At 36.7% G+C, this 21,138-nt stretch overlaps 1 protein-coding gene across 1 annotated transcript; it reads right to left on the bottom strand.

Moving 5' to 3' along the window:
- Positions 1–2,910: 2,910 nt before the first annotated feature.
- LOC110779481 (polyadenylate-binding protein RBP45) lies at positions 2,911–8,137 on the bottom strand. Its single transcript, XM_021983990.2, has 7 exons — positions 7,662–8,137; positions 6,570–7,041; positions 4,278–4,333; positions 4,070–4,200; positions 3,881–3,977; positions 3,620–3,787; positions 2,911–3,223 (listed from the first exon to the last, which is right to left on the bottom strand). The coding sequence occupies exons 1-7, from the start codon at positions 8,007–8,009 to the stop codon at positions 3,221–3,223; spliced, it is 1,275 nt and encodes a 424-aa protein (XP_021839682.2). The 5' UTR covers positions 8,010–8,137; the 3' UTR covers positions 2,911–3,220.
- Positions 8,138–21,138: the final 13,001 nt, after the last annotated feature.

The following is a 21,138-nucleotide window of genomic DNA, read 5'->3' on the forward strand; positions in this document are numbered from 1 at the left end:
TGAACTATTTAGTAATATAAAAAATGTTATCTTGAAATATTGTATGTTGGATCGGATCGTTGGATCGGATCGTAGAATCGTAGGATCGTATTAAGATCCCACCACTCAAAAATTTTATCGAGGTAGAATCGTAAGATTCTACACACATTAAGATCCTACCTAAGATCTGGATCGCTGGCGTGTTTTTGGATCGTAGAATCGTAGGATCGTCATATCCGAATCGGGAGTTTAACAACCATGGTTAACACCACCCTCTGGTGGCGCGCCGCTTCCGGGCGACGACCTAGCAACCCTTGCATATTTTCCACTACACTTGGGACTAGGAAGTGTAGCGCACCCTTACATATTTGACACCACGTACGGATCGCTGAGAAGGGGACACCACACAATATTTCATTGACGATTTATGTCATGATATATGACTTAGTTTTACCACTGGCCGCCACCAACCTACCGCAACACTCCTTCTTTATCCGGACTTGAAATCGACAGTGAATGCCGCATACGCGACACCAACCTACCGCATACGTTTATTAATAAATGTAATCCGCATTATTTAAGTGTAAACAAAAATATAATCTTTTATCCACATTAATTATATATTAAATCGTGTAAATTAATATTTATTAAATCGTGGCACAAAAGATTATTTAAAAAAAACAAAGAAAGTAGATGATAGTTAAGCGGTAGTAGCAACAATTTAATCTTTTTTGTTATGTGCTTTACCATGTTGGTTCTCCTGCAGGTTTAACTACACCCTCCGTCCCTTTCCTTTTAGTCTTTTATATTTAGACTCCGTTTGATAAGGCGTAAAACATTTTCATTGTAAAACGATTTTCCATGAAAAATAGTTTTCAAGGGAAAAACACAATTCCAAACTAATTTTCCTTTGTTTGGTAACTTAAAGAAAAATGGGAGAAAATGGTGAATATTGAGGGAAAGAAAGGAGAGGGAGGTAAAGAAAAAAGAAGGAAAAGTGATTTCCCTCCCTTTCAAATGGAAAAGAATTTTCCATCTTTGAAAGAGTAATGGAAAATTATTTTACATCCCTTACCCAACCAAACAACGTAAAATGATTAAAAAGGGGAAAATCGTTCTGCATGAAAACATTTTACGCCCCACCAAACGGAGCCTTGGTATAACAATTCAACATATAATTACTGTGTATAAAAGTAATTTTTTTTACTTAAACAATGCAAATTATGTTTATCAATAACATTTTTACTATTTAATTTACATGGACTACTGCATTATTATTCATTCGGTTCAATTCTATCATCCTCCTGCCGTCTCCACAAAATCCGATCTGTTATGACAAGTAATACCAGAGCACGGATCTTACTAGAATCCAGCATTTACTCCCCTCTCATATTTGCAGTATCATAAAGGCTACTCCCCTCTCAACTTTATCTGCTGCCAAGGATTCGCTAAGATGGATTTTGGATAAAAAAGGAACCTTCACCATTAAGTCAGCATATAATTCTACTGCTAGCTCCCATTCCAATGCTTGTCTTATTAATGTTTGCTGGAAAAAACTCTGGAAAATTAACATTCCTTACAAATATAAGATGTTACTTTGGAATGTCTGTCACTCCATTCTTCCTGTAGCTCAAACTTTAGCTGTTAAAATCCAGAATTTCAATCCTATCTGTATCAGGTGCACCACTTCCAATGAAGACAACTTACATCTTTTTAGAGATTGCTATAGTACTTCTGCGTTCTGGTCTATGCTTTTTCAATATCATCCTTCAGTTTTTTATCTTGATTTTATCAAATTTTACTCCTTGTCTTGGCATGAGTGGGTGGCTTATAATTTAAATGGGTCTAATCAATGGCAAAGAATTTTTTCTATTGCAATTTGGCACATTTGGTCTTATAGAAATGATGCTGTCTTTAAGCTGAAAATGGGAAGCAGTGCTAGCCTTTATAATAGATTCTGGGCAGACTACACTTTCTCTAACACTTTGGTGCAGTCTATTTCTGATGAAACTGAAGCTAGCTCTTCCGCTAATCCTCCTTCACCAAGGAAGTGGGCTCCCCCTCAAGTCTCTTTTTTCAAATTGAACACTGATGGTTCCTGGATTGATATTGACAATGCTGGAGGAGGTGGTGTGATCAGATGTGATAGAGGCTTTTGGCATATTGGTTTCTCCACTCGCTTCAAATCTCTTGGTCCTGCTTCAGCGGAATTAACTGCAGTTAAGGAAGGGCTTCTGATTGCTTGGGAGAGGAAGATTACTCATCTGGAATTGGAGATAGATGCGGCGGCTTTAAAATACATGTTAGAGAATCCAAAGGGCTACCAAGATCATCACCTAGCTCCTATCATCAATGATATTGTTTCACTCCTCAAGAGGAACTGGTGTGTTTCTCTCCTTCATGTCAAACGTGATGTTAACCAAGTTGCTCATGGCCTCGCTGAAATTGGACGCATCATGACTGTTCCAAAGGTCTACCATTTTCAGCCTCCAGCTAATGTAAAGGAAGCCTATGAGAAGGAGTTGGTCCCAGTCATTGCTGTCTAGCCTTGAGTTCCTTTTCGACTTGGGTTTGAAGTTCTGTGTTTATATTGCTAACTACTCTAATTTTCCTATTTCGCGTTTGTATTTTGCTAAACATTTTAAGCTTTATCCTGGTTTCAGTCATAGTCGTGATTACAAGTTTTTGGGTTTGGCTATGGGCTGCTTTTGGCACCTTTGTTTCTATACTTTCTGGTTCTTGAGGTCCTAGTTACCTCCTATTAATATATTTCCTATTTCTGCGTAAAAAAGTAATACCAGAGCACTTGAGGATCTCAGAGTAGAAAAACAGGTCTGCAGTTGACAATGGCGGGAAAAGTGGATTTTCTTACAACCACATTTGCATTTCTTACTTAACTGACCCCAAAGTAAGAAATTGAAAATGCAAGCGTTACAAGAAAAATATATTAAAATGCATTGTCAAGCATGAATCAGCCATTCAGAATCATAAATCAAAATAGTTTAAATATCCAGAAGATGGGGTATGCAACTAACTCGCATCAAGCTAGCGGAACCACTAGAGTCGGAAATTTATATCCACCGGCATAAAGGAAGATATCTCAGGGGTTCCAAGAAAGGGTGAAAAAAAGGGAACTCCTAGGACGGGGGAGGGGGATATAAAATACACATGGATCCCAGGAAAAGTTCATCTACCAAATCTCTTGTCCATCGCTGTCTTCCTGAACTCCAGTATCAAGATATCACTGCATACACATAACACCACACTATTATGACATCATTATTCAAAGGCTCAAAGCCCAAATGACAAATGAAGACTAACAAGGGACATGCAGCACAACAATCCATACTCTCCTGTCAATTTTTTATTCCCATTTAAATTGAATTTAAACAATTTTCAGAAATCACTTAAATTTATTTAAGTCAAAAATAGAGAGGAGAAAGAAAAAGGAAAATCATCAACTGAAAGCCAAAAAAATAAAGAGAAAATAAAATGAAATATGTTGTTTAGTGAGTTTGTTACCCCCACATGTTCAGTTTTCATATATGCACTGATGCACACATACCAGAAGGAGAAAGAAGGCAAATGAATCCAAACATTAGGCCAACACTAAAGTAAGGAAAAGAGCAAGCAAATTCACCTGTTGTGGTTGCTGGTAATTTCCATACCCAGCAGCAGCGTAATTTGCATAATACATGTTAGGATCCTGAGGAGCCGCTCCTGCCGCATATCCATAGGCATCATAACCTCCCTGAGGATACCCATATCCTCCATATGCTCCATTCCACTGGCCCTGACCAGGTTGAACCTGAAAATTTGGCAAAAGAAGATATGTTTGTCTAAAAAATCAAACATGCAAAAACAAATCCATTCACATTGTTCAAAAGTAAAACAATCAAACCTGTTTAGCTGATGGACTACGACCCCATGAAAGTCTAACACTCTGCGATCCTATTTGAGCTCCATTCAGTGCTGCTAATGCTTGTTCTGCAGCAGCTCTTTAAGTAAAAGAGGCAAAAGATAACCAAACTTTAGCAATAAACCCAAGATATACAACAAAAAATAACCGACAAAACAGGCCATTGCTCACCTGGTACCAAACTGAACAAAACCACAACCCTTGCCCACTGGTATTTTCACATGAACTAATTCACCATATGAGCTAAACACTTGTCTTAACTGGTCATCTGTAACATTGGGATCCAGACCTCCAACAAATATCTGCAACGAAACAGATGAAAATAGATTAGAAAGCAATGGAGAAAAACAACCACCATATAGAATAACAAACTACCCACAGTTGTGTTATTTGGATCATTTTCGCCTGGGTTTCCCTGTGTAGTTGGATAAGAAGCTGCAAGCGGCAAACAGAGAAAAAAACTGTAACAATGCATATAAATTGAAATTCAATCTACAATCTACTTACCAAAGACAAACAAGTGAAATTTCCTGGACACGACAAATAGCATACTAATGCAATAGAAACTTAAAAAAACCCATCCCACAGAAAAGGTAGAGAAAGTAACACCACGGTACTTCTAGCATCGTACAATTACACAAAATAATAGAATATATGCCTCCGTGACCAAAAAAAGAAACAAACAAACATCAAGATCGCCAAGCATTTACAATGAGGAAGCTCAACAGGGGAGAGAGCCTTAGCAAAAGGGTGCCTACCTATTGGATGAGTTGAAAATCGAGAGTAGTTATCAAATTTGGAAACTTTTTCAATATTTCTCAATCGAAAGGAAGGAATATTTTTCTAAGAAAAGAAATAGTGAATACCTCATTAAATGCTTAGTTTAGATACACTATTTCTCTTCTTAGAGAAACATTCCTTTGTTTAAATGCTTGGCGATCTTCAACTCATCCAACAGGCAATAACAAAGGAATGTGTTTCTAAGAAAAGAAATAGTGAATAACAAACCATTCGACATTTGAGTCTCTAAAGACAAAATACATTCTGAGCCTCAACCATGGATGCTCAAAGATTAGTTACAAAAGAATTATGAGACCCAAATTGAGTTTCACTAATGAAGGCGATCTGAGAGCCACCATGCTAAATTATCATTTCCAGCACAATCTATATGAGAAATTGAAACAAGATCAAGGCAGCATTACAATATATCAACCCAGATATTTCATAATACAAAATATTGACTAATCTACATCTGAGATACATGAGCACTAATTTAAAAAATACTTGATAAAGATTCAACTATTAGCGAGACTATAAGCATCACGTCCTTGTAGTTAAAATGGTCTCTACCAAACCGCTACAATTAAATAAGCTCACAACAACAAGAAACACAACCTTATTACCAGCAAACAACACTATAATAAAAAGATTCAAACCCCATAACAGTCACCCCAAGGGCCGACTTCTATTTTAACAAAGAAACCACACCTAAGACACCCGAAAACAGAATACGAAGCACTAAAATTTTAGGCAACCCGGATATGGTCCAGGCAACATCTCGTAAAGTTGTAATACATGAGCCTTAACTACATCTCTAACGACAAGACTAATCTTCTCGGTAAAGGAATATAAAACCATTAATTGACAAACATAGTCAAATTCTGCATGATGATACCATAACAGCAATGAAAGAGATGAGCAGATGACAAAAGAGATGGATAACAAAAGCAGAAAGCAACATGCAGAAGTTGAACTTCTCATCTACAGAAACACAAAGTACATAAAAGTAGTATATACGTGAACTCGTGAAGTTGTGTCTTCCTTTTTTGGGTGAAGAAGGCATCATTTCATACAAAAAAAACCAAGAACATGCCACTTGGTTAACTTTATCCCTCTAAAGATGGTTAACTTCCTTCAACTGCCAAAGAATTCTGTGACCAACAGTATCAACAAGGAAAAGAAATCAAAACCGAAATCTAATAACTGAAATTCGAAGGAAACTACTACTTTGTAATAAACCATTTCATCCCCAACATTTTTTAAGAGAGGTACTTAATAAAAATAAAAGTGTTTAAGTAAAGCAATCCTACGTGATCCGTAAATAAATGGAAAGCTTAAAATATAACCAGGGACCAAGTTTTCTTCTATATCACAAGAATCAAGTTAAGGGATTGAAAGAAACTAAAACTTTTGAACCTCACTAATGTGCTTTAAGAAAATGTAACTGAAAAACTAACTTGCGAATGTAGCATAACAAATGCCACAAGAACTGAAAAGAAAAATATTGAACTTCTGGCATTAAAATGACTGACCTAAAATGAGGCCACGCACTAAAGTGGAATCATTTCAGCTGTAGTCAGTTCCAGGCCCCCAATACGAGAGCCTCTTGGTGTCCTGCTCTGAGACAACATGAGTTCTTATAAGCGTTTTCCGCAAGTTCTTTTCATAGAATTATCTTGCCCAAGTTAAATAGGTAAACTGGAAGGAAAGGACTTCATAAGAAAGGGTTCGTAAAGGGATCCAGCTATTTTCAATCTTACAATTTAACTTTACGACAGGGTTGAACAAATCCAAAAGGCATCAACATAAACCAATTCATAACAACTTCATACAAATCCAACATCTAAACAAGAACAAGCAACATCATATATATCAAATAACGAATGCGTACCTTTCTGCTGCTGAACACCGGCAGGTTTTTTATTCGCAGCTGGTCCAGTCCTCATGGGCCTAGTTGATAAGACAACTCCGTTCATTTCAGTCATGGCGCGTTGTTGCTCACCCTCATCCGCAAACCTCACAAACCCATACCCTTTAGAACGTCCAGTAACATGATCAGTGATAACCTTTGCTCCCTTAACAGAAGAATAATGAGTACGAAATGCATCCTGAAGCATAACATCTGAAACATCTGCGGCGAGATCACCAACAAAAACTGTATAGTCTGCTGAGTCATCTTGCTTCCTCTGACCAGCTCCAAGACTTGCCCAATTAAGTCTGAAAGGCTGCTCAGTTTGTGGCATCAATGTACCATTGTATGTAGTTAATGTCCTTTCAGCTGCGGCGCGATTAACAAATTCTACAAATCCATAACCTTCTGAGAGATTGGTTTGCTTGTTGCGAATAACTTTCACGGATAAAACCTGTAGAACACAATGAAGTAAACCACCATTTTTTGACAGGAAGTAAACCATATCTAAACAAGATATAAGAGGAATGTCTAAAATATGGCAAAAAATAAGCATAACTTAAATTTGAGAGGCATATATATATGAAGTATGTAAACACTACACTAGACGAATCACCCTCTCAAAAGAGAGGGGATAGGTTAAAAGGTACTGCCGTCCAAAATATATATCAAGACTTCAAGTTGCAATTCAAGCAGGCAGAAGAAACCTTCGCTTAGTAATGAGCGATGGCTGCACAAGCCAGTTGAATCTATGCACTGGTCATATTTTCTTCTCAACGGAAACAAAACACCTTGTCATCTCCTAATATTACCCTTAATCAACCATCTAACTTTCCCAACAACAAACTTCACCACAAGTCCATAAACACCAAACCATATTTTCATAACAAAACCCTAATATCAACAAACATTTGTAATAAAAACTGTAACTTTCCCCGTATTTATCCAAACTAAACTCCATAACAGGCATAAAAAGATATATAGTTTGCATGAGACTCAAGATACGGAGTACCTCAACCTAACCAAAGCAAAAAGAAAACTAAATCCGGAGAAAATTGGATAAAATAGGTATACCTCTCCAGAAGCAGCGAAGCAGGTGAAGACATAATTCTCATCCATCCAATACTGCAAATCACCGATCCAAAGCGACCGAATTTCGTCGGGGCTCGTAGGTGCCGCCGCAGCAGCAGCCATAGGGTACGGTTGAACCTGTGGCTGAGGAACCTGAGGAGGAGGTAGACCAGGCTGCTGCTGAGTCTGCGGAGGCCACATCTGAGGCGCGTAGGATGGTTGTTGAGGCTGAGGTGGCATCATCCACGGCTGTTGTGGTTGTCCGTACTGAGGCGGTGGTTGTTGCTGATTTGGATCGAGTGGTGGTTGCATCGACGGCGGGATAACGCCGGATGATGGTTGTTGCATCATGGTTTTAGAGTAAAAAGTTGCGAAAAGGGGGGGAAAGGAAAACCCTAGAGGAGAGAGAAAGGGGGAGGGGTGCACGAAGGGAGAGGTAGGGATTTTCCTAATCCGCGAACACGCGTGAGTGTGAAGGGAGAGAGATTTTTTTCGAGATTATGCGGTCTATTTATCGTTTTGAGTTGTGCGACTCCTCGGTTGCCTATTTTTTTCTTGGGTAAAAATGGTAAATAAAAACCTAATGCCCTAGGATATAAATTTGGTTCAACTTATTTCATCTCAATTTGGAAACTAACTGCTCCAGTATGTAACCCGGGCGTTGCTCCGAATTTTGACTTTTATTCGAGTTTTTTTTTTAAACATGTACACGTAGAGATGGTGTCATTATCAAATCACGGTGGTAACATAAGATTAGTGGCTGATCAACAACCTCCCCGATTAAACCATACATCCAAAAATATAAACAAAGTCGGATCCTTTTCTTTAAAGTAATAATTGTACATTTATGAATTAAGTAATCATTCTTTTTTTGCATTCACTTCTATTCAATGTATTGTTTATTGCAAAAGAAATATATAGGCTTATATGGAAAGATATCATAAGTTGTAGTTGGTTATGATGGTAAGAAGTGTAACTTTTAACAAAGAGGTTTGGTGTTCGATCCTTGTTAGATTTTTTTGGTTGTAATGACGTGCCATGGTACTAATTAGTGGTGACGTGGCGTAATAAGGAGAGATCTATGTGACACGTATACGTTCTTCAAAACGTCTTTTAATATATTATTATAGATTTCATCTCAATTTAAGTATAACTAGCTTTTGAGCCCGTTCATAGAACGGACGGTTGTATAGTGGTTGTTCAGATGTCTTTTGAAGTTTTAATTAGTGAGTACTTCTGATTTTTGGTAATATATGAATTAAATAGAGGCGTAATTTGAAGGTTGAAAAACTATAAAAATTATATGTTGAATAAATATTGGATGTTAAAGGGGTGGAGTGGAAGAGACTAATGAGTATATTAGACTATTAATAACTTGATGTTGAATAAGGAAACGGAGTGGAAGAGGCATTAGAAGTTGTAAATAATAAAAACAATAAAGATAAATTAAAAAACAAATAAAACAAAATAATGGATGAAAAGAGAGATGTCACATGGCTTCTAATAATGAGATGTCACATGACTTCTAATAATGTATGGTGTTCCTTTTTAAATACTAGGTATAGATTTTACTTAGAACTCATGTTATATAAAATTATTTTCACTATAGTTAGGAACTTGAACTTTAAAAAGCTTTATGAAATGGGTCAATAGAAGAATTAAGTAATATGGTATAAAATTTATACAAGTATCACAAATATAAGGGGGAGTCTACAAGTATATTACAAATTTTTTCGTCCAGGGGGTCGGGCCTACCCAAGGGAAAGGGAAGATCCGTCATTGATTTTAATCGTAGCTAACTTATTTTTTGGAGTGGGTTTTTTGTTCAAAAGTTACATTGTAGTATATTTCAAATATATCCGGACTAACATAAAGCATTTCAAAAGGATATATTGCTGCGCTCCTCTGTATTTTATATTTTTATCGTAGCATGCACTATGTTTTAGAACTTTGTGTAATGATTGTGGCGATCCTCTCTATTTATTTTATATTAGGAAAGAAAATCTAAGTGGTGTCTACACAAGAATCAGAACAATAAAACATCTCAAACGAAGAACTTACAAGCTCGAGACAAACTAAAATATCATAATTCAGCATTATTTTTCACGCTTCTGCCCAAACTATCTCTTCATACCTGACCTAAAGCCCTTCATATAATTCGTTCATTGGGGTAAGACAAACTACACTATAAAAAGATAAATCTTTCTTGAATCTACTCAATGAAATCGTGTAAATCCAAGATCATATAAGGCTCTGTCTGTTTGACTTATTTTGACTTATTTCAGAGAAAATAAGTTCAATTATTTTCATATAAGTTCAGTTAAGTTTAGATAATATAAGTTCAAAAAAAATATGTTTTTAACATTTTCACACAAAAATAAGTTTATTTCAGACAAAATAAGTTTTTCCCAGATAAAATAAGTTCAGATAATATAAGTTCAGAAAAAATAACTCAAATGGAACAAAACCAAACAATCTAAATTAAATTACTCTAAACCTACAAAATAAAACGCCAAATTAAATGACAAAATCACTAAACACCATAAAATTTTGCGTACATAAATTAATATGTAAATATATAGATATAACGAGGGCTCTGGTATCTTTTACATGACCAGCTGAATGGATTACCAACTCCGACAAAAGACCTATCAACGTAAGAAGCATCAACTAACAATTAGAGGTGACAAACAATCTAACAGGACATATCTAAAGCTAGAAGTTAGCAAGCATGTAGATTTAGATAGTTTTGGAATATGATTCTCAAGATTCTAAAATATGAAAATTTCAGTTGAGGACAATTAAATGACCAAAATGGTTGTCAATGGGGTATGTTTAGTACGTGGAAGACCCGCCTCGCACCCACCTCCCTTTTGGGGGTGAATGAAAAATTGTTAGGTGATGGGACGAGTATGAAATTTATGGTGTACCATCACCCATACTCGTCCTGCCCCAATTTTTTACTTTAATACTCTGTATTTTTTTTTTTGAGGTGATAGTTTTAGATATACTCCGTACGCCCTTTTTTTTTGTCATGTTGCAATATTTTTTTTTGCCCATCTTTACCCCCCTTCATTAGGTCATTATTGCAACTCAATCACTCCTTCTTTTTTGTCAGATTGTGTAAATTAATTGGTGTTTGAATATTTAAATTAATTGTATAAGAGGAATGTCCCAAATTATTTTGATGTATACTTTTGTAGTGAAAGTCTGCAAATAGTATTCTCTTATAACATAATTATGTTTTTTTATATATCCTCGCACGCATCACATGCATATAAAACTAGTTTTTATTAATGAACTTAGGCCGGTTTAGCACACCTTTTTTTTTGGCAAATAAAAATTTTATTAACCAAAAGGAAAGAGCAACAGCTCAAATATTACAAGCACCAGAACAACTGGAGCACTAGTTCCCCAACAGGAACAAAACAGAACCACCTAGACTAGAACCTGACAGCAACAGGCCTAATACAGCAACAAAGCAATGTATGAATCTCTACATCTGCAAGCAACCTTAAACACAATTTCTTTAACAATTTGCTCAGCTGATTGAACATGACCAGCAAAGACTCTTTGATTCCTTTGAATCCACAGGCAATAGACTGCTTCAGCAAAACCAGCAAGGAGAAGTTTGCTCACAGCAGTGCATTTTTTACTCATCCTCATAGCAAATTGGAGCTCCTGATCAAAAGCTTGGCTGCTCCTATTGATATTCAGAATCTGCAGGAATTTCTGCCAGACTTGTCTAGCATAAGAACACTGAAAGAACAAGTGCTGCACTGATTCTGGATCAACACCACATAAACTGCAAACACCATCAGTAACTATGCCCCACTGCAAGAGTCTGTCTTTGGTAGAAAGCCTCCCATGAACAGCAAGCCACAAAATGAAAAGACTCTTAGGGCTAGCAAAGTTATTACAAACCACTCTCCTCCACTGAACTTTAGGAAACTGACCCAACAAACATAGGTACATCTTCTTGATAGAGTAACCACCAGTAGCAAAAAACAGTTGCTTGCACATAGGATCCCTTTCCAGCAAATCTCTACACCCCCAAATCTTCTTAAGAACCCAGGAAGCAGAACCTGACAGAGCCATGGTGAACAAATCCTTGCCCTTGATATAGTATGCATTGACCCATTTAACCCATAGAGCATCAGGTTTGAAAGGCAAAGCCCACAAAAGCTTCAGAATAGCAGCTTTGTTCCAAAGATAGAAGTTTTTCACATTTTGCCCACCAGCAACTCTAGGTTTACACACTGAATCCCAAGCAATGGGAGCTTTCCTAGAGGTTTTGGTGTCACCAGTCCACAGATAGGTCCTACAAATTCTTTCTATCTCTCTGAGAACCTTTTTAGGGAGCATAAATATTTGGCTCCAGTAGGTTTGAAGGCTAAACAAGATCACCTTCACCAACTGTAACCTTCCAGCATAGGACAATTTCTTGAAGGAATTATGTCCTTAGACATTTCCGGCAATTACTAAATATAAATAGGAATTAATTATGAAGATAATAAGTTAATTATTTTAGTAATCCTATTTGCTTGCTAGAGAATAAATGTGATTAGTAGGACAATATTGATTGGACCTACAACTAAAATATATTAATCCTATAAGGTCACACATATAAGCATTAATTGGAATGGGCCCAAAAGGCCCGATGGCAACCGGTCTGTTAAGGGAAGAATGTTGGGCTTTGGTTTTGTGTTAACCTAAAACTCTCACATTATAATAGTTATAATGTCAGGGATTTAGAAAGCACGTTCATTCAATATCTGACAAAAGGGAAAACACAAAAACCCTAATTCTAATTCTCTAAACGTCGTACATCCCAAACAAAGCAAGAGACAGATTGTGATCGTTCTCTTCCGTACTAGCATACGTGGGATTCAATTCGTGCTTGTGGACTGAGTAGAGGAGCAACAAGTGGGGCTCTAAGATCTTCGAAGCTTGCATACGAACGGGAGAACACGCTTCAAAGGTGATTATTCTTTCGACTTAATCTGATCTATACTATTGTTATGCATGAGATCCTGTGATAGATGTTAGAAAATTGTTTCCTGAAATTCCGCTTTATGCATCTATATGTTCCTACAGTGGTATCAGTTTTAGCCTCTTGCATAATATTTTATGATCATGATTGTATGCAACATTATTATTTTGATTCAATTAAGGGAAGATTTATTTATGGCTTGAATTTGCACAATTAATATATGATATTAATTGATTGGAATCATTAAATCGCGATTTAATTAATTTTTGCTCAAAATAAATTTATAAAATTCTGAAATTTTTATCACAGGGTCGAAATTAACAGTTAATATCACATAAAAATTTTCGGATTTTTTAAAATTAAATTCGTCAGATTTTAAATTATTTAATGGTTAATAAGATTAATCATGGAAATAATTTGTTAACAATTAAAGATTTGATTTTTAATTTGTTAAATAAATCTACTGATTATCCCCTAATTTTTATACAATAGCCGAAATTTTTTGGTAATTTTTTAACTAATTTTCGGAATTTTTGTATATTAATTATTGAATTTGGTTAATTTTTATGTTTAATTCGATTAATCATAAAATTTAAGGATAACAATTAAAATTTTTGATTTTATTTGTTAAGAAAATTCAATAGATCTGCCTGGTAATTTAATTCGAATTTTTCGGACAATAATTGTTATTTTCTTGAATTATTTGAATAAAATGAGATAATTATGCCTTAAATTTTGAATTCTTGTTAGATTTAATTTTAATAAAGAGTTTAAATTGAAATCTAACTTCTAACAACCCTAAAATTCAGTTTAAGGATTGTTAATTTATTCAAATTTTTTTGCCATTATTTTCGGATAATTAAACCCTAATTAAATTGTTAATCTTTAACAAAAGTTGAATAAAGATTAATTTAATTTAGGTAATTGTTACCCAAATTAAAATAACAACCTCCATGGCTGGGTGGCCACCACCCGCGACGGTGGAGCCACGGTGGAGGATAATTAGGGCGGCGTTCCGGCGGGAAAAGGGAATTAAAAATTGGAAATAAGATCTCCTAATTTTTTGGAAAAGTTAGAAATTTTCTCAAATTAAAGATTGTTTTCCAAAAGGTTTTGGGAAATAGTCTGGGTTGAAGGTTTTGGAAATTTGGTGTTTTGGTTCGATTCTCATTTATTAATTGAAATTGATAAGAAGAGTTGGAAATTAACTTGGGTTTAGTTCTTCTAAATTAAAAATAATTTCCAAAATATATTTTGAGTAACTTGAAAATATTTATTTTTGAAAAACATATTTTCAATGTTGAGCATAAATCCATAAATTTCCTTTCAAATGCAAATTTTTGATTAATAAGATTATTCTAGCCATATTTAAATAGTAATTGAATTAAAATAATAAAGTTTCCCAAATAACGTTAAACTTAAATTGTTTAAGTTTTTTAGTATTATTTTGGAAATGTTATTTGCTTATTAATAGTTAATAAGTAAATAATTTTTGTCTAATATATTTTAATATTATATGCGTGTATGGAATATTATGATATTTTGCTACAGGCAAGTGACTAGTATGGCCCAAAATAGGATAGAAAATACGATCTGCGTATCGTTTTGTATTCTTGTAAATTTTGAAATACGATCTGCGCATCGTTCTGTATTGTTGTAATTTAATTTAAAAGTTTAAATTAGATTATAAAGTTCGTATTATGAGTTCGATGAAGTAAGAAGGTTCAATCAAAAATTCAAGGATGGAGATCCAAGAAAGATGAACAGGAACCCAAGAAGATTTGAGCTTATTTTTTAGGGGCCATACTAGGATCACATTTATTTTTTTTATGCATTTTATATTGCCTTAAAATGCCTATTGAGTTTATGTATGTGGTTATTTAAAGCAATGTGTTCACTTTTAATTAACCAACATAGTAAACTTAGGTCCCAAATAATATAGAGTTTATGTGCTTTTCCATACAACACCTATAAAGCCTTAGATCATGAGTAATAGGTTCTGCCAAAGCAGGGTGTTGCTTATAATTCCGGGGATAGTAGGGTAGGTTTTTGAAACTTACATGTTAATGTTTGGTTTAACTCAACAAAACTATCAAAAGACAAAGTTTTGGGTTTTGAAGCTAAGAGATAGGAAAATACAAAGAGTTGTTAACCTGTCTACCAAGAGTTATAATCAGTTATAATTAGTAAAATGTTTACTTACCTCGAATACTATAAATTAAAGTAGCAGGGCCAAAGTCCGTTTAATTGTAATGGGAGGGGATCTTGGTTAATTCTTTATTCAATGGGGACTTCTAATTTTGAATAAAGGGTAGTAGTGAATTGAATTTGTTTAATTGCTACTTTTGATAAACATTATATTGAATCTTGCTTTACTTTTTATTGTAGTTATCATGTCTGGTGCAAACAACTCTACTTTTAACTTGCGCCCTCTAATTGAAAAAGACAAACTGAATGCTACCAACTTCCTACAATGGCAAATGGCTGTGAGAATTGTTCTCAGAGCAGAAGGAAAAGAAAGTGTTCTTGACAATCCTCTCCCTGAACCCTTGCCAGAAAATGCTACTGCAGCTCAAAAGCGAGCTAGACAAACTCTAGAGGATAACTCCTTGCAAGTAACATGCTTGATGCTTGCTTGCATGGAACCAGAGTATCAAAAACGTTTTGATGGTCTGGATGCCTACAGCATAATCCAGCAACTGAAAACTTTGTTTCAGAAAAATGCTAGATTGGAGAGATTTGAAGCAAACTGCAAACTTCTGGATTCCAAGTTGGAAGAAGGGAAGCCCGTTGGTCCGCATGTGTTCGATTTGATTGGACATTTTCAGACCATGGAGAAATTGGGTTTCCCTTATCCTAAGGACCTGGCAACTGACATAGTCATCAGATCCTTGCCTGAAGATTTTCATAACTTTAAGTTGAACTTCTACATGCAAGGAGGGGAGGCTACCCTGCAAGAGTTGCATGGTTCACTAATTCAGGCTGAGAGAAACTTACCAAGTAAACCTAAACATAAGGATATTCTAATGGTTAGTAAAGGTAAGCAGTTCAAGAAGAAAAGGGCTCCCATGAAAAAGAACAAGGGCAAGGTAGTTGCCAATGAGAACTCTTCAACCAAGCCAAAGGCCACTCCCAAGGCTAAGGTAGCTGCTCAACATGAGTGCTACCACTGCCACAAGATTGGTCATTGGAAGAGGAACTGCCCCAAATATCTGGAGGATAAGAAGACTGGTGCTTTAACTTCAGGTATCTATGTCATAGAAGTTAATTTAGCTACAACTGCTTCTTGGGTATTTGATACCGCTTGTGGATCTCACATTATTGGTAATGTGCAGGGACTAAAAAGAAGTAGGAGCTTGAGCAAAGGCGAAGTGGATCTCCGAGTAGGCAATGGAGCAAGAGTTGCTGCTTTAGCTGTAGGAGATTATAGTTTACGCTTGCCTTCTGGTTTAATATTAGAACTTTATAATTGTTATTACGTTCCAGTTATTACCAAGAACATAATTTCTATTCCGATTTTGGATTCGGAAGGTTTTTCATTTCAAATTATGAATAATTGTTGTTCAGCATATTTGAATGGTATGTTCTATGTCTCTGCTAAATTATCAAATGGTTTGTATGTACTAGACTTACAAAACCATATCTATCACATAGAAAACAAGAAACACAAACCAAATGATTTGAACCCTACTTACCTATGGCATTGTCGATTAGGCCACATAAGCTCAAAGCGCATAGAGAAACTTCATAAGGATGGAATTCTCAAATCATTTGATTTTGAATCATTTGAAGTATGTGAGTTTTGCTTAATGGGGAAAATGACAAAATCTCCTTTCACAGGCTCAAGTGAAAGGGCCAATGATCTTTTAGCCCTCATACATACTGATGTGTGCGGACCTATGAGTACTTTGGCTAGGGGAGGGTACGGGTATTTCATTACTTTTACTGATGATGTGAGCAGATTTGGATATGTTTACCTCATGCGACATAAGTCGGAATCCTTTGAAAAGTTCAAGGAATTCCAAAATGAAGTACAAAACCAACTTGGAAAGAAAATTAAAGCATTGCGATCCGATCGTGGTGGTGAATATTTATCTCAAGAGTTTGGTGATCATTTGAAAGATTGTGGAATACTTTCGCAATTGACTCCACCAGGGACACCACAATTGAATGGGGTTTCCGAAAGAAGGAACCGAACTCTATTAGATATGGTTCGGTCCATGATGAGTCTTGCTAACCTTCCTGCCTCATTTTGGGGATTTGCGCTTGAAACAGCGGCATTCACACTCAACAGAGCTCCGTCCAAAGCAGTAGAAAAGACGCCATATGAGATGTGGACTGGAAAAGTTCCAAAATTGTCTTTTCTAAGGACATGGGGTTGTGAAGTTTATGTAAAACGTTTACTTTCTGATAAGCTTTCACCCAAGTCCGATAAGTGTCTTTTTGTGGGTTACCCAAAACAGACTAAGGGATACTACTTCTACAACCAAAGCGAAAACAAAGTGTTTGTTTCTCGCGATGGTGTCTTTCTAGAAAAGGAGTTTATTTCCAGAAAAACAAGTGGGAGTAATGTATATCTCGAAGAAATTTGAGATGAGCAACAAATGGATGAGGTTCACACCTCGTCAGAGACGACCCAGCATGAAAATGCTCAGGAGGCGGTGCATTCCATTCATGCGCCTTCTACCGTCCCACTTGGAGATAATCCATGCGAAGTCCCTCAACCTAATGAGGTGGAAACTTCTCCTGTTGTTCCCCAACGTAGGTCTAGTAGGAATGTCATTCCGTCAAAGAGATATATTGATTTCCTTTTGACTGAAAGTTCTGAAATAGAGATTTTAGAACATGAGGAACCTACTAGCTACACAAATGCTTTGACGAGTCAAGACTCCGAGAAATGGCTTGAAGCCATGAGATCCGAAATGGATTCGATGTTTGAAAATCAAGTATGGGAATTGGTTGCTTTGCCTGATGGGGTTAAACCCATAGGTTGCAAATGGATTTTCAAACTAAAAAAGGACAAAGATGGAAACATTGATGTCTTTAAGGCAAGACTAGTGGCAAAAGGTTTTAGACAAATTCATGGTATTGACTATGATGAAACCTTCTCACCAGTAGCCATGCTGAAATCCATTAGGATAATTCTTGCGATTGCTGCCTTTCATGACTATGAGATCTGGCAGATGGACGTTAAAACCGCCTTCTTGAATGGGTTCTTGAAAGAGGATGTGTACATGACACAACCACAAGGTTTTGAAGATCCAAACAGTCCAAGAAAAGTTTGCAAGCTTAAGAAGTCCATTTATGGGCTTAAGCAAGCATCCCGGAGTTGGAACCTCAGATTTGATGAGGCGGTCAAATCTTTTGGCTTCCTCAGAAATGAAGAGGAATCTTGTATATACAAGAAGTTGAGTGGGAGTAGTATTGCTTTCCTAGTCTTGTATGTGGATGACATACTTCTCATAGGAAACGACAAGACCATGCTTGAGTCAGTCAAGGAATGGCTTAAAAGTTGTTTTTCCATGAAAGACCTAGGAGAAGCTGAATACATCTTGGGAATAAGGATCCATAGAGATAGATCCAAAAGGCTGATTGGACTTAGCCAAGAGACTTATATTGATAAGGTTCTTGCAAGGTTCAAGCTGGAAAACTCCAAAAGAGGTTTCATTCCCATGCAACATGGCATTTCACTTGGCAAGACTCAGTGTCCTTCGACACCTGATGAGGTCAAGCGCATGAGTAATGTTCCTTATGCCTCTGCAGTAGGGTCCATTATGTATGCCATGGTATGCACTCGACCGGATGTTGCATATGCTTTGAGTATGTGCAGCAGATACCAGTCAAACCCAGGAGAGGCGCACTGGATGGCAGCAAAGAATATCCTTAAGTACTTAAGAAGGACTAAGGATGATTTCTTGGTCTATGGTGGAGATAATGAGTTGGTTGCCACTGGATACACCGATGCAAGCTTCCAAAGTGACAAAGATGATTTCCGATCACAATCTGGTTTCATATTTTGTCTTAATGGAGGGGCTGTGAGCTGGAAGAGTTCTAAGCAGAGTACCATCGCAGATTCTACAACAGAGGCTGAGTATATTGCAGCAAGTGATGCAACAAAAGAAGCTGTTTGGATCAAAAATTTCATTAGTGAACTTGGTGTAGTTCCTAGCATTGAAAATGGCATTGAGTTGTACTGTGACAACAATGGTGCCATTTCCCAGTCCAAGGAACCCAGATCGCACCAAAAATCCAAACATGTGTTCAGGAGATTCCATCTCATTCGAGAGATCGTTGAAAGAGGGGATGTGAAAGTAAGCAAGGTTCATACTGAGGATAACGTGGCTGATCCTCTGACTAAACCGCTTGCTCAACCTAAGCATGAGAGTCATACTAGGTCTATGGGGCTTAGGCATATGGGAGAATGGCTTTAGTTTGTTTACTTTATGTTTACAATTGTAAAGACATTTATTATGCTTTGAATGTTTATCAATAAAAGTTCATTCTTATTTAATTGTTTGGTTTAGTATTAAATAAAATGTCCAAATAACTTGTGTTTTCAAATAGGATTATCGAAAACGTTTTGATAATGGAACCCTATAAAGTGAACTGAAATCACAACTTATTAAGTCCCTAGTCTAAATCACTAAATTGGACATAAGTGATTTATGTGAAGACTAGCATGTAATTAATTGATAGTGCAGTTCCATGGGCTATGGAGACATAGGGATGTCTAATTGATTATATGGATGTATACTTGATGCATTGTGACTTGACCTAACTAGATTCTAAAAGTAGAATCAAACTTCTATATTTAGTGGATTCCTTAGACATGAGTATGTCTTAATAACCACGAGACAATTAGTTTAACTTTGACGCTGTTAAACGCCGCGCCGTAAAAGGAGGTTATAAAGGCAGTGATCAAGTGGGCTAAGAATTGAGTGGGAGTTATGGTCATACAAGAGTGAATAAGTCCTCCTATTTGATAGGAATGGTGTCTGGGCCTCTTGATGAGCGAGAACTGAAAAATTGCATGGCCATGCGGAATGGGATTAAAATGTTAATCTTTATTTGAACAGTTCGAACTCGGCGATCAAGAAACTAGAATTTGAGAATAACAGTGTGTTATCAAATTTTGGCATTAAGAGACTTAAGGAATTTAGCATTGCGTTCTTGTCTTCGGACAAGTGGGAGATTGAAGGAATTATGTGAAGGAAATAATGCCCTTGGTCCAAGTATGCATTCTATGTTAAGTCTAATAAATGCGGTTCAGTATTAATTAACAAGTTAATAATTCAGTGAGATCAAGTGAGCTGAATGCCTAGCTAGAGGCCGCTTCAGTTCAAGTGGAATTAATGATATTAATCCACAGCTTACTCTTGACTGAACCCGTAGGGTCACACAAATAGTACGTAAACGGATCAAGTATTTAATGGCATTAAATACTCCATCTATGAATATTCGGAACCGACGGATCTTGGTTTCAGTGGGAGCTAAGATCGTCACAGGCAAGAAATGAATACTCCGGAAACGATGATATTGCCGGAAACGGAAATATGGATCGTATCGGAAATATGAATATTATCCAAGTCGTAGATGTTGCCGGAAACGGAAACATGGTACGTATCGGAAAATATTATTGGAAATGGAAATATTACCAGAATCGGAAATATTGCCAGAAACGGAAATATTGTCAGAATCGGAAATATTACCGGAATCGGAAAATAATTCCGGAAACGGAAATATTAAATATTTGTTCGAAACGGAAATTAATTCCGGAATCGAAAATATTAAATATTGTTCGTATCGGAAATAAATTCCGGAACTGGAAATTTAATCGGAAGCGTATCGTACGAATTAGCATCGGACGAGGCCTGCCGGACGAAGGCCCAGCACGAAGCCGGGCCATCGCCCAGCAAGCACGCGCGCCACAAGCCCAGCCAAGGCAGCGCCCAGGCCTACCACAAGGCAGGCCCAGCGCGCGCCAAGGCCACGGATGCGTGGGCCGCGCTGCGTGGGCTGCTGCTCGCACGCGCATGGGCAGCCCTTGTGGCTGCCGTGTGTGTGTGAGTTTGTGCTCATGCGTGATTCCTAAATCTACAAGAGTTAGTGTATGATTAAATTCCTATTCCTAATTGGATAAATTAATTAAATAGAATTCATGTAGGATTCTAATTTCAATTAATTCGTATCCTACTAGGATTACGATTCCTTTTCCATAACTCTATAAATAAAGGCCTAGGGGTCATTATTTATACACAAGTTTTAAGTATTCAAAACTAAGATTTTTAAGCAGAAAAATTAGCCAATATTCTTGCCTACCTAACCGAAAATATTAGAACCTTAAGGGCGATTCTAGTTGGTCAATCTTAAGGCGGATCCGGACGTGCTGTGGACTATCTACGGAGGGACGACACTTGGAGTCCTAAAGACTTGTTCTTGTTCGGTTCGGGCGCAGCTAGGGAAGGCACGCAACAAAGAGTATGCATC

Source organism: Spinacia oleracea, chromosome 4 (genome assembly GCF_020520425.1).
Source record: "Spinacia oleracea cultivar Varoflay chromosome 4, BTI_SOV_V1, whole genome shotgun sequence".
Taxonomy (NCBI): Eukaryota; Viridiplantae; Streptophyta; class Magnoliopsida; order Caryophyllales; family Amaranthaceae; genus Spinacia; species Spinacia oleracea.